The sequence below is a fragment of the Tetranychus urticae genome, chromosome 2 (assembly GCF_039701765.1).
Source record: "Tetranychus urticae isolate SD_2017Ah chromosome 2, NJAU_TeUrti_SD_1.0, whole genome shotgun sequence".
NCBI classification, from domain to species: domain Eukaryota; kingdom Metazoa; phylum Arthropoda; class Arachnida; order Trombidiformes; family Tetranychidae; genus Tetranychus; species Tetranychus urticae.
Window position 1 is genome coordinate 1091037 of NC_142959.1, and position 27437 is coordinate 1118473.

Sequence of the window (27437 nt, forward strand, 5' to 3'; positions counted from 1 at the left end):
CTTTCCATTTCTCTCTCCCTCTGACTTTTACTCTCTCAAGAGCACTTTTTTGGCTGGAATTGTGTGTTGTCTTTTTGCCTGTTTATAAAAAAAATCTTATTTTATCCTTTTTTATTTTGGAAAGTCCATTAGAAAAATATCTTGGATTAAACAACACTGATCCAAATGAAGTTAGTAGAATCAGTTGTAACCAATTTTAGGTATGCCAAAATATTTCGGGAGAACACTGAGAGGATTAACTCAATTGATTTCTCAGCAAATGGTGAAACCCTCATAACCTCATCTGATGATGACTCCATAGTTATTTATGATTGTGAAAAGGGTACCACTAAGAAAACGTTGAATAGCAAAAAGTACGGCGTTGATTTGGTGCATTATACACATGCAGCTAATACTGCCATCCATTCAAGCAATAAAATAGATGATACCATCAGGTTAGTTTATTTTTCACTTCTCCCCCCTTCTTCCAATCATCTGGAATTAACATGGTTTTCAATGACTAATTGGCTGCCACAGCCAGCTAAATGTTTTCATATTTTCATCCTGGTTCCAGGTAACTTCTTTCTGATAATCCGTTATTCAGCTTCTAGAATTTGCAACCATTATTTATTTGTTTACTCATTATGCTCTTGAAAATAATCTGCACTTGCACTTGCCAAATCTGATGTTATGGTTCTTTTTTCAGCGCATTTATTTTGTCTATAGATGCAGTTTCTCTTGAAAAAAGCGCTTAAAATTTCAATATCTCATTCTGATGAAATGTCATAGTTATTTTGTTGTCTGATTTCTTAGAAAAAGTTACTGATTCTAGAAATTTAAATGTAAAAGCAATAGAATTAAATTTTACCTGGAAAAAATATGCATACAGATGTACTTAAGCTTTTATACATTCTATTGTTATGTAACCTTTTATACACAATTTTGCCTCTATTTTGAAAATTCTTATTTACCTGTTTTTCTCTATTTTTTACAGATATCTTTCATTACCTGACAATAAATATATTCGATATTTTCCTGGACACACCAAAAAAGTGGTCACACTATGTATGTCTCCTGTCGACGACACCTTCTTGAGTGGTTCCTTGGACAAGACAATCCGCCTCTGGGATTTGCGTTCACCCAATTGTCAAGGTTTAATGCATCTCATGGGACGTCCTGTCGCTAACTTTGACCCTGAAGGTTTAATTTTTGCTGTTGGAATCAACAGTGAATCAGTAAAATTGTATGATCTCAAATCTTTCGATAAAGGACCTTTCAATACCTTTAAATTACAACAAGATAAATTATGTGATTGGACTGGTCTCAAATTTTCACCCGATGGTAAAATGATTATGATCAGCACGAACGGGAATGTTATTCATCTAATCGACGCTTTCCAAGGTACACCTCTTCAAACCCTAATGGGTCATGTGAATGCTAAAAATTTACCATTGGAGGCATCGTTTTCGCCTGACTCACAGTTCATCTTCAGTGGTTCTACGGATGGTAAAATTCATGTCTGGAACGCTTTAACTGGAAATAAAGTTACAACCTACTTAGGCGAACACACATCAACTGTTCAATGTGTTCAATTTAATCCTAAATATATGATGCTCGCCTCAGCTTGTACAATGATGCACTTTTGGATACCTGGTACATGTGATGAATAAAAAGTTAACCGGCAAAGAGACCGAAAAACGTAAATGTAAAATTTAAAGAAATGAAAAGGAAAAGGAGAAATAATAAGAAGTTAACAAGGAGATGCAAGTAATAAAAAACGGAAATAAAGTAGGGAAAAAAGATTATAAAAGAATAAAAACTGGATAATAAAGAAATGAACAAAATCTCTTAGGTGTGAAACCTGTTCAGGGCTGCTACTTGAATTCATTGAACAATCAAACAGCTGAAGAAAGGAAGATTTCATTTTCCCACCTTCTTCCTCTCCTTTTCTTTCTCATCCTATCATCCTTGATTATAACTATTCCATTATTCATTTTTTGCTTTCCCATCATGCTAAGACGAAAAAATACATCATTACGTCCTTTTTTGTATTGACAATTGTTCACAGAATCAAAAACAAAAAGTTATTAACTATCACTATTTAATGATTTAAACTAATGTAAATGAAATGTTGAGTTAATAGTATATCTATTGGCATTAACTGTTTAGTTGGACGATTGAATTTTCTCATTTTCTTCATCATTTAATCCTTTTCCCTCTTCATCTTAGCATATTTTCTCAATTGCTTTCTTTATTGTCAACATCTCTTCATTGCCTCTTTCTTTACTCAAATTCTACTTCATTTCACCATATTGCTCTTCCAAGTCAATGTTGTCATTAAAACCAAATTCATTTAAATTTTTAAATTGAAGAATTTTATTCAAATCTCTTGATGTTAATATTCACAATCATTTTATTGGTAAATCATCGGTGTTAAACAAAATTTAAATTTCTATGAAAAAAATCAACTTTTGGCAATTGCCATTATTATTTACAAAGGAGTGTAATCCAGAGAATCATAAGAGTCGTCACCTGATTCAAATTCAGCCCATTTACTGCGCTTTGCTGGCACTGATTTCGATCCTTTCTCTTCGACCTGAGAAGAACTTGGCTTTTGTTTAATCTGAGTCATACTCAAAGATGAAAAAAAGGTAGGATTCGTTTGTGGTGACTCTTTGGGTGACGTGGAGTAGGATGGTGATAAGTCATCTGTCGTTTTCGTATTCGAATTGTCATTAATTCCGTTATCAGGTTTGCCTTGAGAAGCATTTATTTCTCTGATCATCTCGTTTTCATCTAAACCATCGAAGTCCCCATAATCGTCGAAATCATCGAAATCGTCAAGATTGTCGAAATCATCAGGATTGTCATCCATTGAGGATCTTTTGGGATTTTTATGTTGCCTTTCAGGTGAACAAGGTGAATCACTTAATCGATAGATTTCATCATCACTAGGGATTGTTTCAGGTTGCTTCTCTGCTGGTATCTCATTGAAAGACGATGACGCTGACTCTATCCTTGAGTTTGGTTCATCTTCTTTATCTTCAGACATATTTAAATCTTCTAAACCTTCAGTAGAATCAATATCATTCTTTTGTTCTTTTTTTCTTCTTTTTGAAGAACTAACTGCACTTGGAGACTTAGAAGAACGTTTTCCTTTTTGCTTAACTTTAGGGGTTTCATCATCTGAAACATGGGCAACTAATTCATCATCACCATCATCTTGGAAAATGAATCGATTTTTACGTTTTTTTGCTGTGCCACCAACAGAAGATCTCGTGCTTTCAGTGCTTTTTCTTTTAACTTCTTTTGTTGAGCTCCGTCGCTTCTTTGTACTTTTTTCCTTTTCCAGTCTCGCCCCATTAGATTCATTCTCCCTCTCTTCATCATTACAACCAGTTTCTTCAGTCTCTTTCCTGATTCCAAGATGTAATTTGCGACAATTTGGTTTCAGTCCCTTAGGATATAGTCTAATATTCCCTTGAAACAAGTCTTCTTGTTTAATTCCACTTAATAAGTTAGTTGCAACTCTTTTTCTATTATAAACACTATCATTGAAAGCCTCTTCCTCTTTACCTGCTGTTGCAAGAACAATGATTCTCCCTTCGCGAGCTCGACCAGTTCGACCCATACGTTGAACTAATCGGATTGGAGACTTATTGGCATCGTAACAAATGATGAGATCAACATTACCAATATCCAATCCTTCCTCAGCAACACAGGTAGCTACTAACACATTAAAATCACCATCACGAAAACGATTGATTACTTCCAATTGTTGTTTCTGAGAGAAACCTTTTCTTTTAACACTACTTTGACCAACAAATTGAACTGGTCTAATTTTAGGTTCATGTTGTCGCAGCAAGCATGTTATTTCATCCACACTGGCACGAAATTGACTGAAAATCATAATTCTTGTGTCTTCTCCTTCTTTCTCAAAGTGATTCAACACAATTTCTTGCAATTTAACTAGTTTTGGATGACCAGGTACTGAGTGAATAGTGCCTTCAAGATTGCCGCTAAAAGTTACGTTACCATCAGGTTCAAATTTTGTCTTTAAATCATCCATAATTCCTTGTAAAATAGTGTTCTTTTTCAATATATTAGCTAAGTTGAAATGTTTCTTAGGAGTACCATCTTCCCCGCGATTTCCTTTAACATGGTTATAAAATGATCGTAGTCCATGATTTTTAAGTAAGTCTAAAGCATAGACAAGACTAGTGGTTATAGCGAATGTGAATCGAACTGAGTTCAATAGGCCAATAGGTATATTGTGTTGTCCAGCTTCATAGTTTTTCTTTTGCATCAATAAATAAAATGAAGAAATGCGGTTAAGATCATAACCATTGATTGCTCTACGTTTAACCAAAGTTTTCAAATTTTCTTCAATGATTTTGAGCAACTGATCACGATAATATGAAAGCTCTTCATCTAATTGGACCACAATAGTTTCAACTCGACGATTATGTGTGTATTTTTGAACGTCCAGGGATTCTTCCGAACGAAATTCAATTTTAGAAATAAGCAAATTTTTTAGCACTTGTTTTATATGAATAAGGTCTTTTCCGGGTGTAGCAGATAAAGCTAATACTCTAAATTGATTATTCCTACGATGAACTTCCTCAATAACTCGAGTATATGCATATCCACCAGTTGCTTTATGAGCTTCATCAACAACAATACATTTAATTTTTTCGGCAGGACAATAATCATTCAAAAATAAGTCATTTTGCATGACTTGTGGAGTCAAGAAAAACAATCTCTTGGTCTCCCATTCATCCTGTCGTTTAAATGGAGTTGTATGTCCTAACAAAAAAACAAAGAAATTCAATATTAAAAATTGACATAAAATTGCTGAATTGATTTGTTGATTAAGAAAGCAATGCAATGCAATACCTGTTAACTCGACAATGTCTTCTCGGGGTATTCCAACAATATCAAAACAAGCTTCCATTTGTTGTTTGACAAGAGGTCGAGTAGGAGCCATAAAAACAATTTTACATTGTGGATACCATAAGTAGAAATTATACATAACAACAGCAGCAATCAGAGTTTTACCTAAACCAGTTGGTAAAACAACAAGTGTATTGTTGAACAAAGCTTGATGGACAATACAATATTGGTAATCACGAATCTCTCGGTTGATCGGATATATCCAATGACGTCCAGCGTGGTAGTCAAAACCTTCAAGTTTCTCAATTTTACCACTGGCTAATCCATCCTGGACTTCTTCTTCCGATTGTGCCATGATTTCAGTCATGTTGAAGCGATGATTTATATACCAAGCGTTTAACGGTTAAAACTGAGGCGGAAGGTAGTAAAAATGAATGCAAAACAAAATAACTAGGCAATGGAAAAAGGACAACAGACGATGGACGGTAAATGTTTATAAGTCAAAAAGAAGAGCACAGTAATACCAGTAATAACGTCGAATAAGGAACAATACGTAGATTAACAAACAAACTGTCTCGAAGAAACATCACAAGCAAAAAGTTATAAAAATAAATAAACAAAAATATGATTACTAAACGAGCAAAATTGCAACAACAGAAAAGTGACTAACAGGTCCCGCCAATTTGTTGTTTTGGTCATCTGGTTGTTTCTGGTTACGCGGTAAGATATGTGTGACAAATAGCTCATGCATTTCTTAAGTTTACTGGCATCTAGTGATGACTATTAAAGTTTATATTTCATCATTTTTAATTATTTTCCATTTTCTGATAATAATTTCTAGTAAAAATAGTCTCTCTGTGTTGATAAAATCCAATAATTATCTTATTCGCCATTTGGATCCTTATATTGTGACCATATCATGTGATTTTACATCAATATTCTTGAGGTTTCTTGCTTTCTAATCTTAACTTTGGTAGTATTGTGAGTTATGTTACCAATTATCAAAACTTTCTTTACACCCTGTACTGATGTTCAACTCAAATTTTTTTACAAGAAACGTGATAAAAGGTCAATCTTGGAACTAATTTTAAGATATAGGTTGCCTTTATTATTTTAAACATAAACTTGATCATTCATCAATAAGTAATCAGTGAAAGATACAAGGAACCCAAAAATGCCAAAAGATATTCATTTGCCAATAAAAGTTTACATAAGAATGCTACAGATTTGAAAATCACGAGTAGAGTTTAATTAAAGAAGCAGACCGAAGCCTTTGATTAAAAGGTTTTCATTGTGAGCAACGAAGATAAGATCATGAAATTCTCGTCATTTTCATTGAAAATCGAGAAGACGAAATACATAGCTGAAGTGATGAAATAAAGTTCATTGAATGGTAAGCAATGAAAAATGCCTTTTGAATCAAATTAAACTTATAAAATCATTTATTTCAGTAATAATGTCAACTTTGAAGCATAGAGGTTACAAATAATTGTAGTTATACAACGCAATTCATTAGGGAATTTTTAATTTCATTTAGCTTTTCAAACAGAGTTTGGACTTGCTGTTGATCCGCAAGATTGATTTGACCAGGGAATGCAATTGATGTACAAACCTCCGATGATTGTGGGCATCTTCTTGCTGATCGTAGTTCTATCATGCTCATCACTATCTTGATAACTTCTTTAGCATTAACATTGAACATTCCGTGTTGTTGAACGCGTCCCTTCTCAGCTTCTCCAGGTTTCTCATAACTTCCAGCATACGCCTTTTTGTGTTTACCACCCAAGCCAAGATGTTGAATTAGCTGTTCAACTAAAATTTGTTGAACCTCATTCTTACCTAAACCACTTTGAACCAAACTTTGAGCTGAAGTACAAATATCAGTCAATGTTGAACCAGAAATCAGGAATGGAGTCTCTTCATGACCAAAACCGCCTTGAAAATACAATAATGTTCATTAATATCAAGATACAATATTTCAATTTTCAATACTTACAGTGAATGAAGGAAACAAAGACTAAAGCAACAACTTGGTATAAAGTGATGGACTTCATGATGAAATTTAATAAATCGACTCGTGATAAAGTAGAGTGGAAATAACGAGCAGAAATAAATTCGCCGATTTATATTCTCACAGACAAACTAAATCTAAATTTCTAATTCAGTAATTATAATTTAATGCTACTTCAATATCACAACAAACGTAAACCATAATTTGCCAGAATTAATTTCCACCTGAAAAAATCTCACCTTTCAAGCCTACTTGAATAATTCACAAATTATTGTCGAGCCATACTGTTAAACAGTTGTTGAACAAGGTTCTAATTATAATCATTACGAAGATGTTCAATCAATGAATTAATGTGTGGTCATTATGTTTGTCTAACAGTTGATTCAGTTGATAACAAATCATCGAAAGCTTTCCAGGGTTGAAATGTTGACGATACAAGTCTTTGGTTTAATGATACTTTTCACTGCCACTATTGATGGTAAATAAATTGACCTTTTCCTTTGATGCTCAATTTTTATATTTTTTATCCTTCTTTATCCTTCTTTTCAGGTGATACAATTGGTGACCAACAATTGTCTATCAAAGGGTCAATCCTTAAAGACATCTGTTTCTCAACTCAGAATCTGTTAAGTGAACGGCAAAATGAGACTGATGTAAAATCAATTTTGATACATCAACTGAGTTCATCATTGAAATACGAGACAACAGTTGAACCAAAACACAATCAAGTTTCCAAAGAAGCTGTCATGGCTGGCTTTTCGAATGTCCTTTTTCATGATTTGGTTAACTTTATATTTAATGTTGCTTCATCTTCTGTAAAAGCTCGATCGGGTGAACTGATGAATCGATTGAATTATCCATCACTGACCAAGAAACCTGACGATTGTCCTTCATTCTGTTCAATCATCCAGTTTCCCCCCACAGTCAACATTACATCTCTATCAACACCAATACTGGTCACTGTTGATACTTCGGCCTTTATTCAGACCCTTGTTTGTCATGGACTCAATTCAGCGTCCAAAGGCAAGAATAAACAATGATGTCAATAAAATAATCACTACATTTTAAGATTGATCCAATTAATCGTTGTAATGTCAGTTGAAATAAACATTTAATTCCTGAACCTTAAACTGTGAGTTTTTATTACCCAGTTTTAATACGGTTAACAATTGAAATGCAGTTTGTTTCATGCATGTTATTCAGAAGAGTATTTTTAAGATTAGTTTCCGTGAATTATTGATTATTATTTCTCAATGTAATGTTGAATCAATCAGAATTTATTTTATTGTTTAAGGAAAAATAAAAGTCAATTACAGTTAGTCGCATGAAAATTTTTGATCAACAGTTAGTTTCAGCTCATCTTTATATTTGCATTTGGTTTCATTGGTTTGTTCAGGAAAATATTATCCTCTATAAATTATCCAAGGTAACGTAAATTGTATACGATTGAATCTAATTGTGATTGATCCGAAATATTGACTTGCTCCGGGATTCCTAAACTTGAACAGTCAGTGAATTTTCGCTTATGAGGACAAGATGAGCTACCGATTAAACCCGTCATGACAGTAAAGAACTTTTCAATATTAAGATTGATGATGCCCTCTTGTTCGAGTTCCGGTTTCTCTTTCCTAAAAAGTCCCTTTTTGGTAAAATACTGGTTGAATTGGTCAGTTACAAATTTCCTTATTTCTTGCACATTCCAATTGGTCTTGAGCTTGTCTTGGGCTGCCTCACAGACTTTAACCAATTCAGAGCCAGGAATCAAAACATCAGGTCGAGGAGCCCCATCAATTCCTAAAGATGAGAGGATTAAACAATAAAGCAAGACAAATATTAGAGTCGTCTTATAATACTTACCATGAATGAAAGCATATAATGTCAAAAGTTGAAGGAAAGTAATAAAGCTCTTCATGTTGCTAATATCTCTTTTGTCGAAGCTGAAAACTTAATAATCAATAAAACTGCGAACGAAAATCATCAACTTTTATTCAACGCCTTTAATCAAATAGATGTGTTCTCGTTATGGTAATCTTCTTCGATATAATTTCAATGCTCTAAACATTTGTTTTATTTTTTTTGCTGCTGTAACATTTGTCAATCTAAATATTCATGAGATTTGAGGTGATCCAAAAAGCAGAGTAATCTAAATGTTCTTGTTGAAAGTCCGTTATCTTTTCAGCTTCTAAAGAGTTCAATGATATATTTATGCACAAATATTACATGATGTTTCAAAAGGATGTCTGCATGCTATACTGTAATACATTCTGTAAATTTTCTGTTCTCTTTTCAAAAGTCGCCACTCGATTGAAAAGCAGCTCAAAAGCTGCTAAACATTAAATTGGGCTTTGGTTTGATAAGAAAAATTGGCACGAGCAAATGTTTGGATTAATATCTGATAGCTATAGATATAAAGTTAATTGATTAATTATCTATAAGTTATAAAATTGAAAGAAATATAACTTTAACAATAACTTTTTAGGTTTGATCCCATGGAGTCTTGGTGAACACAAAAGCCTCAGGATATGGTCGTAACAGCAGTTATACTTGAACGAGCCTGTGATGCTCAACGGGTTCATGCTCATTTGAACCCTTGATGCCGCTTCGGGCTTGCCTTCACTAATTAAATGCCTATTAATTTTAAAATACAAGTCAATTCCACCAAATCTTCATTATGAGCAACCTTCACCACGTATTCCAGAATTACTTGAAGGTTTGATAGCACCGGTTTTAAACGTAACTTCTTGGTGATGAGGTGAACGAATGAATCGATTAAATTATCCACCGCTAATCAAGAAACCTGACGATTGTCCTTCATTCTGTTCAATCATCCAATTTCCACCCACAGTCAACATTACATCTCTATCAACACCAATACTGGTCACTGTTGATACTTCGGCCTTTATTCAGACTCTTGTTTGTCATGGATTCAATTCACATTTAATTTCTAAATTAAACTGTGAGTTAAATTTACTACCCAGTTTTAATCAGATTAACAATTGAAATAAAAGATGCAGTTTGCTCCATGCATGTCACTTAACAGAGTGTTTTTAAGATCTGATTAGTTTCCGTGAATTATTGATTACTATTTTTCAATGTTGAATCAATTAAAATGAATTTTATTGTTTAAGGAGGAAAAAAAGTTCAATACAAATTAGACGCCTAAAAGTAACGTAAATTGGCTATTATTGCATTTAATGTTGATTGATCCAGAATATTGACTTGCTCTGGGATTCCTAAACTTGAACAGTCAGCGAATTTTTGCTTTTTCTCACAAAATGAACTACCGACTAAACCCGTCATGACAGTAAAGAACTTTTCACAATTCAGATAGTAGTAATAGAAATACACAAGATAGCACACTTTTTCGATAATCGATATTGATTTATAATTTTTATACCTTTGTTAATGTATACTTACCTTTGACAATGCAAATATCGAAATGACCTTAATTATACCGTTATAATTAACTTACCTCGTTAAATGCACTCGTACCTTTGATAATAGATAAGTTTGATTGATATTAATGATTATTGTACCTTTTACAATACATTCTTACCTTTGGTAATGCATACAGTGATTAACCTTAAATTTTCCATGATTAATGATGTAATGCAATTAAATAAGGTTATTGCCTCGCATTCACTTATTTTTAACTTTAATCTTCAATCAAAGCATACCTGCAAGGCATACTGTGCTTATCCAGAGTTAAATATAAGTAGAATAAGGTCAAACTGAACTCTACCTACCTTTCATTATTGGGTCATTTTATTTTAAGTTAACATTATCATTAACCTACTTTTTCACCTTAAATACGAAAGTCTCATTTTGGATTTATGCATTTTAGTTTTATCATTTAACTGTGATGGTTGATGGTAACACAGGTTTTATTCCTATCATTCACTTAGTAGCTCATCCAGCAGGGATTTATGCTTATGAAAGATCCCGCTCAGTTAATTCACCACGCCTGTCACCATAAGCGAATCTGTTGAAAACATGAATGATGCACCCGAATTTGGTGAATCGATGACAATCATTAATGTCACCGAACTACGACCAGTTCAACCTGTGGAAAACAATAACAGTACTGGACAACTTTCTGAAGAACCAGTGTCATTACAAATGTCTGAGCTTTCACCTGTTGTGATTCCTGAAAGTAATGAAGTAGATGGTAATCAATTGAGTCAAAGTGATCGTGGAAATCATTCTGCAGCTGAATCGATGCCTGGCAATGATGTCACTGGAATTCATCGAGATGGAGCAGTGGAAAACAATAACATTGTTGGTGGACTTTCTGAAGAGGAACGAGCATCATTGCAAATGTCTGCTCTTGCAGGTGTTCCATTTATCGAACGTAGAAATATTGATCGTATTGAAGTTGATGATGGTGGTCGAAGTCAGTATAATCGTGAGTCATTGAGATCGGCAATAAGAAATGTAGTTGATACAACTATCAATTACTTTGCGAATCACGTGATAGCTCGCTTCCCGCAGTATATGACCTTTGAAAGTCGACTTGCAACTTTTAAAGATTGGCCAAATCCAGCTATTACACCAAAAGAATTGGCTGAAGCTGGTTTCTTCTATGCTGGAAGAACCGATCTTGTTACTTGTTTCCACTGTGCTAATTCAATATTTGAATGGGTAAAACATGATAATGCTTGGGTTATGCATGCACTTTTCGCACCTTGTTGTACTTTTATTTACATCAAGTGTGGGGTACGATTTATTGAAACAGCCACCAGTAGAAGTGAATCCAACATACCTGTATCTGCAAATGTTGAACCAGCAAACAGTAGATATACTTGTAAAATATGTTTGGAAAAGGAAGTCGGCTGTTGCTTCTACCCTTGTGATCATGCAGTAACATGCATAGATTGTACACCAGGTATCGCTACTTGTCCTCTGTGTCGCTCTTTTGTAGCAGGAGTATTTAGACTAAAGTTTATTGATTAAAAAATGTATTAACCATGAGATACTTGCAAGAGAACATTAAAGTTGTTAATGTTGTTACTTCTTTTGAATTGAATTCAAATCTTTGTAGAAATCAAATAAAAGATACTTTTCAAGACATAGAGTATAAAAAAACATTTCCAGGAGGTGTTCTTAAGTATCCTGATGGGTGTCTTCTTGTCTTTGACTCCGGAAAAATCATTGTAACTGGTGTTCAGAATATTGCAACTGCCATTGTTTTAATTGATCGATTTTGTGCAAAATACCCTCGAGATATAAAGTATACTTCTTTCAAAATAGTTAACATTACTGCTTGCACAAAGATTATTGGTGATTTCGACTATAACGAACTGTTACTGCATCCAAAAAGTTCTTACACACCTGAGCTGTTTCCTGGTATACATCTTAAGTTGGATGATACAAAAGTTATTTTCATAATTTTCAGAACCGGAAAAGTTATAATAACTGGTTTGAAGGACTATAAATCAATATTTCATTATTGTGATGAATTTGACTACAATATAAGGTTGAAGTCAATATAAAGACAACATTTATCATAAAATAAAATTATTAAAAAATTGGAGAAATGGATGTATCAGCTAATCAGCAAATTTGGTTTAAAAAAGTTCTCTTTTCTGTACAATTGTTCGTATTAGTTGCAATGCTGTTCACAGCTATAGCTAATATTATACTAAAAACTGGTAATTTATCGCTCTGGACGGCTTTACTTGGATCATCTTTTGGTTTCTTACTACCTACTCCAAAATATCCGCGATCCCTGAAACCTGAAACTGTAATACAGGCAGTAACAAACCCTATACCCATTTGAAAATTTGAATGTACAATATAAAACAATAAATTTTAATTTTTTAAACAAAATGTCCTTTTCAATTTATTTGAAACACCCTTTTACAATGTTAATAGCAGGACCAACCGGTTCTGGTAAAACTTATTTCATCAGGGACATGATCAACAAAGCAGCATATATTTGTGATCCCCCACCAAAGTCCATTACTTATCTTTATGGAGAGTACCAAAAAATGTTTAATTCAATGAATGATGTGAAATTCATTGAAGGACTTCAAGAAGAAGTAATTAGTGAAATCGGTGGTGACGAACCACAATGGATAGTAATAGATGATTTGATGTTGGAAGCTGTAAATCAAACTTTTGTTAGTAACTTGTTTACTAAAGGGTCTCATCATAGAAATATTTCAGTAATTTTAATCACCCAAAACTTTTTCATGAAAGGAAAAGAGAGTCGAAACATAAGTCTCAATAGTCAATATGTGGTATGTTTTAAAAATCCTCGGGATAAATCTATGATTACAAACATAGGACGTCAAATGTTTCCGACAAAAATAAAGAAATTTCAGGCCGCCTATGAAGATGCGACTCAGGGGCCATATTCTTATCTTTTTATTGATCTTAAACCTGATACAGCTGAAAAAATAAGGTTATTAACGAATGTTTTCAATGAACATGATAAACCCATGTATACGTATGTGATATAAATTATATAAAGGTTAAATAATTTTTGTATACAACATAAATGTCGATTGAAGGTGTTAAAAAGTGTCTTCCGACATTAAAAAAACTTGCTAAAGCCAAGACAAGGAAGCAAAGAGAAAAACTTTTAGCTAAAGCAAAATCTTGCATATTTTATTCTATCTCTGAAATAAGTAAAAACACACTCAACGGAAATATACCAGTTCAAGACTCATCAAAGGCAAAACTTGCCCCCTACAAGCTTGAACTTCGAAAACTCTCAAGAAAAAGTATTCCCCTGAAAGCTAGAAAAGAAATAATTTTACAAAGCGGTGGTGCTTTCTTACCTGCACTACTTTGGCCAGCAATATCTTATCTAGGTGGAAAGTTGGCAGATAAATTTATACAATGAATGTAATGAATAAAATGGTATTAATTCCAGAAAAAGAATATCATCTTCTCAAAAGTGACCTTAAAAATGATGATAATGTGACCCCTGTTGCTGAACAGGCAAGAGTTGCGAAAATTGAAAAGAATAAAACTGATCCTGAAATTAAATTAAATGAATATAAAGAAAGCTTTAGAAAAGCGGTCCAAAAATATGAAAAGAAATTATCTAAAAGACCTAAAAAGGATAACAAAGTTGTGAAATGTCAGACACTCAATTGGACCAACGTGAAGAACTTTTGAAACGGCTTTATTATGACTTGGATAGTCACGGTAGTTTCGGAGGTGCTAAAAGACTTTATAGAGTTGCGAAGGAGCATGACCCATCGATTGAATACAATGATGTAAAACAATGGTTGATGAAGCAAGAAACGTATACAAACTTTCGGGTACGACGGAAAAACTTTCAAAGGCTAGCTGTATTGGTTGATAGAATCGATGAGCAATGGCAAGCAGATCTTATGGACATGTCCTATTGGTCAGGGCAAAACGATGGAGTCAATCATTTACTTGTTGTGATTGATATACTGAGTAGATTTGCATGGATACAACCGTGTAGAGATAAAGCAGCACCCACAATCATAAATGCTTTTTCTGAAATTTTTTCTTCAGGAAGAAAGCCTGAAAAACTACAAACGGACCAAGGACGAGAATTCAACAATAACAGGTTTAAATTTTTTTGCACGTCTCAGGGTGTACATTATTTCACGACAACTGACGCTTCAATAAAATGTGCTTTAGCTGAACGTTTAATACGAACATTACGTTCTCGTATATACCGTTTCATTTACCATAAACATACACATCGATACATTGATGACTTACAAAACATTGTTAATAATTACAACAACTCTTACCACAGAACTATTAAGACAGCTCCAAACTCTGTAACACAAGATAATCAACAATCTATCGTGCAAACTATTCAGAGATCAATAAAAAATGAAGAGAATAAAAAGAAAACTTTCAATGAAAATGACTTTGTTAAAATTCCATTAAATACTGGCAATTTCGAAAAGGATGCAGTACAGAAATGGACTGATGAAGTGTTCAAAGTTTCAGGAGTTAAAGAAACGCCTCAAAAATTCATCTACAAATTGAAAGATTTACAAGGTGAAAATATATCATCAATTTTCTATCCTGAAGAATTACAAAAGGTTGATTTTGACCCTAATAAATTGCGCAGAGTTGAAAAGATAATCAGGAGAGTTTATGACAGATCACGAAGACAATATAAGTACTTAGTCAAGTGGGAAGGCTGGCCAAGGAAATTCAATAGTTGGATATCCGATATCACTCTTGCAAATGACAGCAATTAACTTTACAATTGACCTAGTGTCAAATGGGTCTACAGACATCTTTCCAGAAAATACATTATCAAAATTTCAAAATCAAATTGATCCTGCATTGGAACTTGATGGTGATTGGGAAGTTGCACTAACAGAAATTTATTTTCCCATCAAATTTGCTATTGATATATCAGAGAAAATGCAAGTTAATTTTAACATTTTGTATACAGCATTCACCTTTTATCCAAATATCGACTTGCGAGTGATATACCCTCCTGAACAAAAGTGGAGGAAATATGACACTTTGGGTGGTGATTATGAGTCATCTGTTGATATTTTTCCAGATGACTCTGTTAATGCGATAATAGATAAACTCAACACTTCAATGATGGCAAATTTGAAAAGTATCGCTCCTACACTTGTTTTCGATTCCTATCCTAAATTTGTTTGCGAAAATGGGAAAACAATCTTCTATCCTGGTCTTCTCACTACAAAAAAAGATAAAGCTACCCCGCTTAATGTTCGTTTAAATGGTCCTGTTGATGAGATAAAAGCAAAATACAAAAAAGATTATAACATTGATTTAGAAGAGATAGGCACGCTGTCAAATGCACCGGTCCCGAAGCCTTTAAGACATTATTACAAAAACATATTTATTGATGGAATGCACACTTATAGTGCTGCAGATGGAGAAGAAACTGAGAAATACAAAGAAATTGCATCTACTGTTTTTGTTCCGCAATTTTCAGACGGGAAATTAATGGAATATTTAGGCTTCTCTCCATCAGCGGATGCTTTAATCGATAATATTGATCATTTCAAACAGGAAGTTGTAGTAACAACTCCTCTTTATCATAAAAATAATGTCAATCTGATGTACGTATATACTGATATCATACGAGATCATGCGGTTGGAGGAACTAAAGCGCCTGTATTGAGAGCAGTACCACTGACGACTGGTATTTATCAAGGAATCGGTTATTGTACATTTGAGCATCGAATATATTATCCAGTGCGGAAAAACCATATCGAAAATATTGCGATTTTTTGCTTGGATGATACTGGAGAGCAGATTAAATTTGCAAACATTGGAAGAGTTTTTGTAAGCTTAGATTTTCGTAAAAAGAATTAATATAAAGAAAACAATGTATTTAAATGGTGAATTGAATAAAATGATTCAAAGAAAAACTTACTGTCCTAAAGATAGTGATTTCAATGACTATTTTGCACATCAAGTCGGTTCTGGATTCGGTGACATTAGAATAGTCAGAGGTTCTAGGTATCAAAGAGGGTATGGCTTCGGTAGCTTCTTCTCTCGCTTAGCTATGCCTGTTATAAGGTATTTAGGCAAAGAAGCTCTGAATAAAGGAGTCAGTATCGGTAAGCGTGTAGTTCAAGACCCTCAAATTCAACAAGCTTTCAAAGATAGTGTTAAAGATTTGGCAAATAAAGGACTAGCTAAAATTAAGGAAAAGGTTGTAACACAAGAAGGAAGTGGACGAAAAAGATTATATAAAAGGAGGCAAAAGTCTAAACCTCAAAAATCTTTGCGTAAAGTGAAGAAGCACACTCTGAAAAGAGTGAGCAAAAAGAAAGGAATCAAAAAGAGGAGAGTAATAAGAAAACAACGAGATATTTTCAAATAATGGAGTATATACATGCATCTTCGTCTCCAGCTACTATTGCTGAGCTTGATTTATTTCAATTTCCCCCAACACAGACTGTCATTGAAAGTATCTATGACACAGAATACAGACCGATAGGATCGATTGCGAAAGCTAATGTATTTGAATTCATAGTGCCAGCTTCGGAACACTACACTGACCTCTCTGCAACGTATTTGTATGCAAAAATGAAGATTGACGTACCCACAGGAAAAAGTGTTACACCCACAAACAATTTTGCTGCCTCACTATTTGAGCAACTTGATGTTTATTTTGGGAGTGTAAACGTCACACCTGGAAATAGTTTATACCACTATCAGTCATACATTGATGACATATTTTTCAAGTATAAATCACCCCTTGATGATTGTCAAATGATTAATGATACGGAATCTGCAAGATCTGATAGAATCAAAGATAAAAAAGAGTTTGACATTATAATACCTATTCACGCTCCAATGTTTCAACAAGAAAAATTTTTGATTGATAATGTGCCCATCTCGTTACGATTCAAATGTGCACCGCAGACTTTTGGATTGAACAGCGCAACAGAAGTAACTCCGCTGAGTGTAGAGTTTACACAGCTTTCTCTTTTCATAAGGCGAGTTAAATTGTATGCTCCAGTACAAATGGCAATCACTTCACAATTGGAAAAGAGTCCGGCAAAGTATTACTTTCAAAGGAATGAAGTCAAATCATTTCATCTACCAAAAGACTTTGCTGCAAATAGCATTGACAATGTATACAATGGACAGTTACCACGCAAAATTATTGTTGGTTTTGTTTCTGATGATGGAATTAATGCGAAATTGACAAAAGACTCATTCAATTTTGAACATAAAAATCTGCAAAGCGCTACGATTGTCGTAAATGGAACTAAAATACCGAGTACACCTTATCAGCCTGATTTCAAAAATAAATTATTCATGAGAGAATACTTTAATGTTTTCCGCTCCATGAATCAAGATAATGGAATACCTAAAATCAATCTAAAATATCAAAATTATTCTGATAAATATCCACTTCTTGTTTTTGATTTAACCGATGATGGTACTCTCGCAAGTGATTCAGGTGTATTATCTATGATCAAGAGAGGCAATGTTCGTATGGATATTCAATTTTCTTCTGCTCTTAATGAAGGAATGCATATGCTGGTGTTTGCTATATATGATAGCGTTCTACAAATTGATGCAGCACGTAATATTGTCACGGACTACTGATGGCATTAACAACATTAGATATACAAAACCAACTCGTAAAATACAAAAATTTCAAAGGAGTATACGCAATTGATAAACTTCCACTTACTTTGTTTCCAAAACCTTTCGGAATCGTAATCAATCTCGATCCAAGCTGGAAATCTGGCTCACATTGGACAGCAATATTTATACCAATATACGGCAGTGGCATCTATTTCGATTCTTATGGGCAGCAACCTCCTGAAATGATAAAAACCTATTTGGAAAGAAACTGTAAACGTTATGATTATATCTATAATGTAGATGTATTTCAAGGAGACTTGTCGATCAAATGTGGTTATTTTTGTATCTCTTTCTTGAAAAGTTGTTTTACTGGTTCTTACTTACCTTTTTTGAAATGTGAACAAAAACACAATGAAAATATAATAAACAAAATTTATTAAAATAAGATTTGAAATTAATTGAATATAAATGAATGAATCAAAGAATGAGATTACAAAACGTTGGAAATAGTATCTGCAATGTCATCAATTTCCATTTCATCCCATGCTTTGAAAACATCATCCCATGAATCGCCCTCTATCGACTGTATAGGTTTATTACACAGGTCCATTTTTTCCAAACCAGGATCCTCAAATTTGATAGCCTCGGGTTTCCCTTCGTTGACCCATGCCTCCAGTTCTTCCATATTAACCTCGAATTCCGGCTGTTTTGTATCTTTCTTTGTCTCACCCCAGTTAATACTTTTCATCCATAATTCGAGCAGCATTCTCGTCGTCAATTCGAAAACGAATGGCTTTCTAGTTGCCACCAGGGGGATTCGGCTGCGCTTTTCTTTTTTTTGATTGATTTTAATCATTCGCTTCTTGATGTTATACTTTGACATCTGTGAAAGAAAGAAAAGAAATTAATTAATAAAATGAAACAAAAAAAAAAAGGAAAATGATTTAAGGATGTGTGGAAGAGATGGGTATAATGGAAAACATATGCAAATTATTGTAAAAGACTTGTAATTGAAATATTTTAATGCAAAGTTCGTAGAGATTACATTAAACAGAAAATACAAATACAGAAAAAATGTATTGGTTTAATCATGAGATAAACTTGTTTCGTGCCAAGAGATACTCCACAACAGTTTCAATTGCCTGCTCAGTAGTTAATTGCATGGGTAGTGTTTCTCCCGTCGCTTCTTTAGATAATCTGGCTTGTTCCAAGAAATAGTGCATAAAATGTTCGTTTTTTCGTTTTTTTCTACCAAGACCGCTACTACATGGCTGTTCTTCTCTCGTGTTGTTATAGATTTGATTCTTTTTCCCATAATTTCTCCAATTTTCCAGCCATATACACACGTTTGATATTTCTCTTCTCATCTTTGCATGCAACCAAATAACCTCCCTATTACCAATATCACCAACAACTCTTTTGAAATAAGCTTTTGTCATTTCTGACCATCGCTCATCATTTTGCAATTCCTCAAATAAACTTTTCATTTGTTTCAATTTTTGTCCTTCAATTAAAGTAAGCTGCATCCATTCCTTTGCCAAAGTCAAGAACAATTTATCAAACTCAATTTTCGAAGCTTGAATTTTGAAGAAAAGTGCAATTTCTTTGCCACTTGGAGCCATGATTTGCTGCTACATGATAAAAAACAAAAGATTTTGATTAAATTACAGAATTCAACAAAAAAATGCAAGTGGTTTAGCAGTGATTTAGGAAAGGTGGTTTGGTTGGGAGGGTTTGTGTTTGATGTTAAAAGTTTAATAATTTAATTACCTTTTGTATATTCTTATTTTACAATTCTATAATGACCGTATGCTAAAGTGCTAACTGCATCGTCCAAAATGTATCTCTTGTCATCAAGCGGAGAAAAAGATAGTTTATTTATTTCTACTGAAGAAATAGAATGATGTTTACTCTGTAATCTAAAGTTTTTATGCTTCAATAACACATTTTCGAAAAGACAAGCCTTATAATCCTCTATTGAAATCCCACTTTTAACAATTGCTTTTTGCACTCCCTTAGCAGTCATTTTTTTATTTGTACCATATTTTATAGCATAAAGCTTAGCTTTTATTGCAACTACTTCATCAATTATTTGCCCATTCATTTCATCTTTTAAATATCCTAGTTTCTTTTTATTTTCAATGCTGTACAAAAAGTGTGCTTGTGGATAATCAGAAAAATCCATAAGGTAATTGAATTCTTTCAAGTCATTGTATAAATCTTTTGTTTGTATTTTATAAATAAAACTGTCGGTGTCAGTGTAGATGAGAGACAATCTAGATCCATATTTAGGTAGGAAATGATCATAATGTAGTCTATACATGTGTAACTTTGATAGTTCCAAGACTGTAAATCCTAAATAAATTGGTTTGTCGAGAATAACTTCAAACTTTCTCAACTTGATTATTGCAAGATCATTGTCTAGAATGTAAAATTGTTCAAACATTGGCTGTCTTATTTGTTGTAGTGCTTGTTTTCCATTCGTAGCAATTATGACTTTACTATGTTTTCTTTTATCTTCTATGCTTTTTCCATACAATGAATTTACCATTAGTTTCCAAAAATCTTTAACGAATGATGATGTAGCTTTTTTTCTATTTTCTGTGCACATTTCAATATATGGTTTGAGCCAAGCTTCTTGCTCAAAACTAATAATGCGATGAATCTTTTTCAAAACTAGACCTTTCTCAATGTAGAAACGAAGATTTTTCTCATGCAGAACATAATTTTCTTTGTTCATCAAATTCGGAACAAGTTTCTTAGTTTTGTAACGCTTAATGCCTGCAGCTTCTAAAAAGCTCACAATTTCTTTTTGATAACCACTCAACTGTTCATATTCAACAGTTATCCTTTCAGGTGCCAAAGGATAATCATTATGAAGATCATGTAAACATGACGGATAGTCAAGATCAACCTCTAGAATGTAACCAGTTTTTCGGTCAGAATCAGAATGCAAAATTTCCTCAATTACACTTTGAAACATGTAAGGAGGAACCCATTCAAATTTTCGACAAGGTAGAACATCACTAAGAGCATATCCGTAGAGATTGTTAACGTCAAGATATGTTATGAATGAGCTTGGTTGATTAGGATCAAATTTCTCTGATAGTTCATTATTAGCGCATGCGTAACGGCACATAGAGCAAGATATTCCTCCCCTTATTTCCTCCTCAATCATTAAAACCATGTCAATATCAGTCAATAGATCCAACACAACACCAGTGAACTTCAAGGAGGCATCCCATGTTAGTCCCGGGGTTGAGAAATAGTGACAAGGATCTAATCCAAACTGTTTCAAACTAGTCGCACGAAAGTTTTGAAAAATAGCTGCAAGAAGTAAAACATCAACTTTAAGATAAATATCATGAAAGTCCCCAAGATTTTTACAATTAAAATGCTCCCATATATCGAGCAATCTATCGTGCAATTGTTTATCAATTGTTTTTAGTGACAGATGCGAAAAAAATTTATCAATAGATGGTAAACTTTCTTCTTCAAATCTTTCCCAAGAGTCCATGTATTCATAAGGCAGTGATCCCTTATTCAGAATATATGGTAAATCATCCTCGGAAAAGGTTTGACACAAAAATTTCTTCTTTTCTTCAGTTGATAAATTATTTGCTAATGTGTCCAAACTAGATAGCAAAAAAGCATAACTGTCCAAGAAGATGAAATCATCCATTATTATTGCAATATACTTTTCAGTATTTTGCGGTATTACATTTATTTTATGAATTTTATCTGTTTTTAGACCTCTGATTAGTAAATGAGCATCATAACCTTTCAGATTATGAAATATGATTGGAAGTCTATGAGGTAAACGCATTTTGAGATTGCATCGATTGTGCGCAGCTCCTCGGAATTTCCCAGTCAAGTGACAATGATCGACAACTTTATCATCTTGCAGCTGCTTGTTGCAAACATAACATTGAGTCGATGCTTCAAAAACATGTCTTTCGAAATTACTGAGCTGTGCTGGTTTTTTGTGCTGGTCAAGATGGTTCTGAAGGAAATCTTTTAGCTTCAAGAGTGTGTCAATAAATATTTGACTTGCATTCAAGCCTCGATAAAATTTTTGAAATAAGATTTTGTCATTCCAGTCAATCGCAACTAATCCAAACGAACATGCTTCGTGTTTTTGATATTCAAACGTATTTTTAGTTAAAGCTTTGTTAGTTTTTACCAACAGAGCTTCAAAATCAGCATAAACAATATAAGGATAACTAATCGTTTTTTGTATCTGTCTAAATTTACATTTAGTTGGAATGTTTTCCTGACCAGGCAGAACAACACTTTGTGCAGTTTTATTGTAGCAAACAATTTCATGTTTGGATAGCGCTGTTTGATTTCTAAAACCTGAACAACAATTATAACAGAAATGACGCTCCCAGGATCGACTGCTTTTGATGAATGCATTGAAATTTGTAATGCAATAATAATGTTCATTGAATAAGAAAAGATTTGCATGCTTCAACTGACGTTCCTTAGCAACCATTAGCGGAACAATTTTCTTTTTTTCATCAGGTGTTAGTGTATAAACATTCACAGAAACATTATTTCGTTTAGTAAAGCGTTTAACCTGTGAAAGCGTTGTCATACCATCTACTTGACTAAAGTCATATTGCTTTTCAAAAACTTTGTAATGCCCTATTCTTTCTTTATTCATTTTTTGAGGGTGTAAAGCCATAAGGATAGACCATTTGAAACAATCTTTTCTACATTTTGGAGATAATAAACTTTTCTTTTTGTTGAAATCAGATGGTAATTTCGTTGAATCACAGCCTCCACTATGTTCTTTCAGTTTTCCAACACGAATCTCAAGAACCTTCACACTCTGAAGCACCCATCCACTTCCACGTTGTGTGAATTGATCGATAGCCAACTCAATCTGTTCAATCCAGTTTTTAACAATAGTTTCAATATGATGCAGGTTTGTTAGGCTTAACATCTCAGCAACTTTATAAATTTCTGTTGTATCCGTTCCTCCTTCGGTTTTCTGTTTGATAAATTTAAGTAGAAGACATGCTTGCACTTTTACAGATCCAATTCTTTCAATGATATATTTAAGCAAAGATTGGATATTTTCCTTTTCAACAGCTAGTAGATGTTCAATTGATTTCCAACCATCAGCTTTTATGTACACAGCTAAAGCATTTCTATAGCTTCTTTTGTGCAATTTGAATGTTGCAAAATCTCCAATATCCTCACTCTGTTTTTGTCTACATTGATTAAGATGATTTAAGAAAGTTAAAGAAGAAAAGCTACTTTTACATTTCTTACAGACAACTTTTTTACACTTTGTTTTATGCAGAAGAAAAGATTTGTATTTCAAGAAACTTTGCTTACATGTTGAGCACGAAAACATTCTGAATAATGAAACTAAAGTCAAATGTTTTTGCTTTAAATAAGTTTGAAACAGAATTTTTGGGAGAGCTCTCTTTTTATTAAATTTTTACCCAAATGAATGACAACCAAAATAAAAGATAATAAAGGTATAGATTAAGTGGAAATAAGTAATAAGTTTTTTCATAATAATTGAATAATACTTGTCAAGTGTAACTTAAAATACTGCATAGGTCAATCATAAATAGATTGACACATTGCTGCAGCAACACCATCAACAACAGAATGAGAGTTCAGTTTAATAATCTCCTCGTCTGTTAGAACAAGTTTTGATTCTTTCGACTCAGTTTTCAATTCCAGCGCAAAGGATTTCCCATCAGCAGCTACTTCACCAAGCAGAGTGCGTCCAGGAAAAATGGAAAACTGGAAACCATTATCAGTCTGCTTCAAATAATGATAAAATCTCTCTTTAAGCTTCTCATACTCCTTATACTTGAGAAACAACCCGTAACGTGTTGGAATGTAGATTTTTTTACCTTGCCACTGTCCTTCCTTCTTACGACGAATGTCAACAAACGTTGTTCCTTGTGCAGACCGTGATTTGTGAACAGTAACCCACAAGGTTTGACTGATCTCAACATTGAGCAGTTGCTCAAATTCTTCGGTGAATTTTTTACGGTGTACAGGTTTTTTAAGACTGTTTGCGACTTGTTGAGAGGCATTGGAACTTTCGTCGTTGGAACTCATGATGAAACTTTAACTGTTGAATGAGAAGAAACTGAATGAAGAAAAAATGAAGTGCTGCTGAACTTTTATACTTAAATCCCAGTCGATCCGAAGCCACTCCTACCGCGCTCACCAACATTAATTAACTGCTCCACTTCAACCAAATCAGGAACTTCTGCTCTCTCGACAATCATTTGCGCTATACGCATCCCTTTTGTGATTGTGAAATCCTCATCAGACCAATTATGAAGTATTACCCTTATTTCCCCTGTATAATCAGGGTCAATAACACCACCGTGAACAACAATTCCTTTCGAAGCGAGACCTGAACGTGAGGCTAGTCTAACGTAAGTACCAGCAGGAGGTTGAACCTTGATTCCTGTTTTCACAATAGTTATTTTTCTTGATGGTAGAACCAAATTTTCATAGGACTGTAAATCATATCCAACTGAGTCGATTGTGCCTCTAGATGGAGTAGAGACATCTGGGTAACACTTACTGTAGAACATACTCATTTTGAATGATAACTTTTATGAAAATCTCGTCTTTTTATGCTAAATTAGTCTGCAAAATTTTCTAAAATCGGAAGGTGTGTCCACGTGCTTACCTCCGCCCTACAAAGAGTTATTAGAGCAAGTTCATCGTAAGCATTTATCGCAACAACACTATTATTAAAGTTGTGTAGTATGATGATGAATTCATCATCGAAGGTATTTTTAATCACTGGAGCGATAACAAAAACACTACGGTTCAACAAATTGGGACTTGCTGAGCACTGTACGAATTTACTTTGAGGAGGTTTCAATCTGATTCCTGTTTTAATTATAGCTGATTCGTTTGGAGATAATTTAACGTCAGCGGTGGAATAAATAATATATCCTAATTTATCTTTTGCTTGGGCAATTATTGAAGGAGTTGAAGAACACTTACAGTATATAAACGACATTAGTTGCGAGTGTTTTTTTGCGAGTGTTCACTTTACAACTTATGCTCACCATTATATACTCAGCCCGACCAATTCAGGGCGTAAGTCATGGATCAAGTAATTCACTAAGTCAATGATCACGTGATCATCTGAAAGGTGGGCATATGTGATAAGGTGACACTTTAATTCATTTAAACTTTCATACTCGAGTGAGTTTTGGTCTAAATGCATCACGAAATAATCTGAAACGTAACCTGACCTTTGTGACTCAGTTTGAAGCAAGTAACCAGATTGACAACTTCAATGTTCTCTTGCAAGAATCTCATTATAAATAAAATTTTTAATCAATAAACTCAAGTCTAAATACCGCTGCTACGAAAGAACGGCACATAGGACAAGTAGCGACACCTGGCTTCATTTTTAGCATGAAAAGGAACAGTTCGTTATATACTCATAAGCAAGGGGAAAGAATGAAAATGACAATGACCTTTTTGACCTTGAAAAATGAAAAGATAATTTAAAGTTGATAATTTATTATCAAAGAAGTATACCTCTATCTATTACTGTTTTCAAGTTATAAACCTAAAAAAATCAAGTTTAGCATAGTCAAATTTGTCGCAAAGGTATAATTTTTGAACGATAAGTGATATACAAAATTTATGAATATAAAAGTTGTGTATTTTAATGAGACAAATCGAATGCAGTTTTTTGCGACAGAATCGGTTGAGGAATAAAGAAGTTATGGGAAATGCGAAAAGTCTATGGTAAAATGTCAATTTTCACATAGAAGGAGTGGTTTTTTCGCAGTTTTGTCAATGGCCAACTTATTCAGACCGAAGGTCTGAGAAAGTTGGTCTACCCAAAATAGGCCAAAATAGTCAGAAATACTTTTTACAGAAGTCATTTATCTTTGTCCATTGAGTTTCTATGCTTTTTTATTCACTTTGTTCATGTTTCAAATGCATGATAATTTTGAGTTGATAATTTATTATCAAAGAAGTATGAGTCTATCTATTACTGTTTTCAAGTTATAAACCTAAGACAAATCAAGGTTAGCATATAAAATTTGTCGCAAAGGTATAATTTTTGAACGATAAGTGATATAAAAAATTAATGAATATAAAAGTTGTGTATTTTAATGAGACAAATCGAATGCAGTTTTTTGCGACAAAATCGGTCGAGGAATAAAAAAGTTATGGGAAATTTAAAAAGTCTATGGTAAAATGTCAATTTTCACATAGAAGGAGTGGTTTTTTCGCCGTTTTGTCAATGGCCAACTTATTCAGACCGAAGGTCTGAGAAAGTTGGCCTACCCAAAATAGGCCGAAATAGTCAGAAATACTTTTTACAGAAGTCATTTATCTTTGTCCATTGAGTTTCTATGCTTTTTTATTCACTTTGTTCATGTTTCAAATGCATATACTAATTGCAAACAATTAACCGCAAACTTGATAATTGTTTCATAAAGTTCAAAAATAGTTCCGCATTAATTACCATGGGCATTGAACTTAATCAATAATTTAATGGTCAGTTTTATTAATTAAATATCGATTAAAAGTGAGTTATCTTGTGTATGAGTTATCTTGTGTATCTGTACTACTACTCAGATTGATCCAACCTTCTTGTTCGACATCCATTTCCTCTCTTCTAAATAGTCCCTTTTTGGTAAAATACTGGTTGAATTGGTCAGTTACAAATTTCCTTATTTCTTGTACATTCCAATTGGTCTTGAGCTTGTCCTGAGCTGCCTCACAGACTTTAACCAATTCAGAGCCAGGAATCAAAACATCAGGTCGAGGAGCTCCATCGATTCCTAAAGATGAGAGGATTAAACAATAAAGTAAGACAAATATGAATCAGTTAGGCCTAATTATTAGAGTCGTCTTATAATACTTACCATGAATGAAAGCATATAATGTCAAAAGTTGAAGGAAAGTTATAAAGCTCTTCATGTTGCTAATGTCTTGTCTGTTGAAGCTGAAAACTTGATAATCAATAGAACGGTGAGCGAAAATCATCAACGCTTTTATTCAATGCCTTTAATCAAATGAGTTAAAGTAATTTTTCCGATAAAATTTGAATCTTCTAAACATTTGTTTCATTTTTTGCTGCTGTTAATGTAACATTTGTCAATCTAAATATTCATGAGATTTGAGGTGATCCAAAAAGCAGAGTAATCTAAATGTTCTTGTTGAAAGTCCGTTATCTTTTCAGCTTCTAAAGAGTTCAATGATATATTTATGCATAAATATTACATGATGTTTCAAAAATGAGGTCCTTATGCTATTCTGTATTACATGTAATAATTACCTGTAACTTCTCTGGTCTCTTTTCAAAAACCTTTTCACTCGACCAAAGTAAATCTCAAAAGCTGATAAATATTAAATTGAACTTTTTTTATTAGAAAAATCGTTATGACACAAACAAATGTTTCAATTTATATCTCTATTTGAATGCACTGGATAGTTATTATGACAAACAGCGTTTTTTCAAATTTTTTATCGGAAAAAACATTTTCAT

The 27437-nt window shown here is 33.4% G+C and overlaps 7 protein-coding genes and 1 pseudogene across 7 annotated transcripts; 3 read left to right on the forward strand and 5 right to left on the reverse strand.

Moving 5' to 3' along the window:
* Positions 1 to 38: 38 nt before the first annotated feature.
* On the forward strand, positions 39 to 2337 carry Wdr82 (WD repeat domain 82). Its single transcript, XM_015936605.3, has 2 exons — positions 39 to 434; positions 974 to 2337. The coding sequence occupies exons 1-2, from the start codon at positions 166 to 168 to the stop codon at positions 1647 to 1649; spliced, it is 945 nt and encodes a 314-aa protein (XP_015792091.1). The 5' UTR covers positions 39 to 165; the 3' UTR covers positions 1650 to 2337.
* Fancm (FA complementation group M) lies at positions 2332 to 5522 on the reverse strand. The gene is made up of 2 exons (XM_015936604.3): positions 4876 to 5522; positions 2332 to 4785 (listed from the first exon to the last, which is right to left on the reverse strand). Exons 1-2 carry the CDS (start codon positions 5237 to 5239, stop codon positions 2471 to 2473), a joined length of 2679 nt encoding a protein of 892 aa, XP_015792090.2. The 5' UTR covers positions 5240 to 5522; the 3' UTR covers positions 2332 to 2470.
* Positions 5523 to 6296: 774 nt separating this feature from the next.
* Positions 6297 to 6960, reverse strand: LOC107368734 (uncharacterized). The gene is made up of 2 exons (XM_015936609.3): positions 6869 to 6960; positions 6297 to 6807 (listed from the first exon to the last, which is right to left on the reverse strand). The coding sequence occupies exons 1-2, from the start codon at positions 6924 to 6926 to the stop codon at positions 6368 to 6370; spliced, it is 498 nt and encodes a 165-aa protein (XP_015792095.2). The 5' UTR covers positions 6927 to 6960; the 3' UTR covers positions 6297 to 6367.
* Positions 6961 to 7168: 208 nt separating this feature from the next.
* On the forward strand, positions 7169 to 8013 carry LOC107368733 (uncharacterized). Its single transcript, XM_015936608.3, has 2 exons — positions 7169 to 7361; positions 7433 to 8013. The coding sequence occupies exons 1-2, from the start codon at positions 7307 to 7309 to the stop codon at positions 7921 to 7923; spliced, it is 546 nt and encodes a 181-aa protein (XP_015792094.2). The 5' UTR covers positions 7169 to 7306; the 3' UTR covers positions 7924 to 8013.
* Positions 8014 to 8148: 135 nt separating this feature from the next.
* LOC107368735 (uncharacterized) lies at positions 8149 to 8904 on the reverse strand. Its single transcript, XM_015936610.3, has 2 exons — positions 8741 to 8904; positions 8149 to 8677 (listed from the first exon to the last, which is right to left on the reverse strand). The coding sequence occupies exons 1-2, from the start codon at positions 8793 to 8795 to the stop codon at positions 8301 to 8303; spliced, it is 432 nt and encodes a 143-aa protein (XP_015792096.2). The 5' UTR covers positions 8796 to 8904; the 3' UTR covers positions 8149 to 8300.
* Positions 8905 to 16702: 7798 nt separating this feature from the next.
* On the forward strand, positions 16703 to 17941 carry LOC149093676 (uncharacterized protein F54H12.2-like). The gene has a single exon (XM_089268382.1). The coding sequence runs from the start codon at positions 16703 to 16705 to the stop codon at positions 17939 to 17941; it is 1239 nt and encodes a 412-aa protein (XP_089124508.1).
* A 6068-nt stretch (positions 17942 to 24009) lies between these two features.
* On the reverse strand, positions 24010 to 24507 carry LOC107371927 (uncharacterized; annotated as a pseudogene).
* A 1889-nt stretch (positions 24508 to 26396) lies between these two features.
* Positions 26397 to 27196, reverse strand: LOC149093677 (uncharacterized). The gene is made up of 2 exons (XM_015936612.3): positions 26815 to 27196; positions 26397 to 26730 (listed from the first exon to the last, which is right to left on the reverse strand). Exons 1-2 carry the CDS (start codon positions 26933 to 26935, stop codon positions 26480 to 26482), a joined length of 372 nt encoding a protein of 123 aa, XP_015792098.3. The 5' UTR covers positions 26936 to 27196; the 3' UTR covers positions 26397 to 26479.
* Positions 27197 to 27437: the final 241 nt, after the last annotated feature.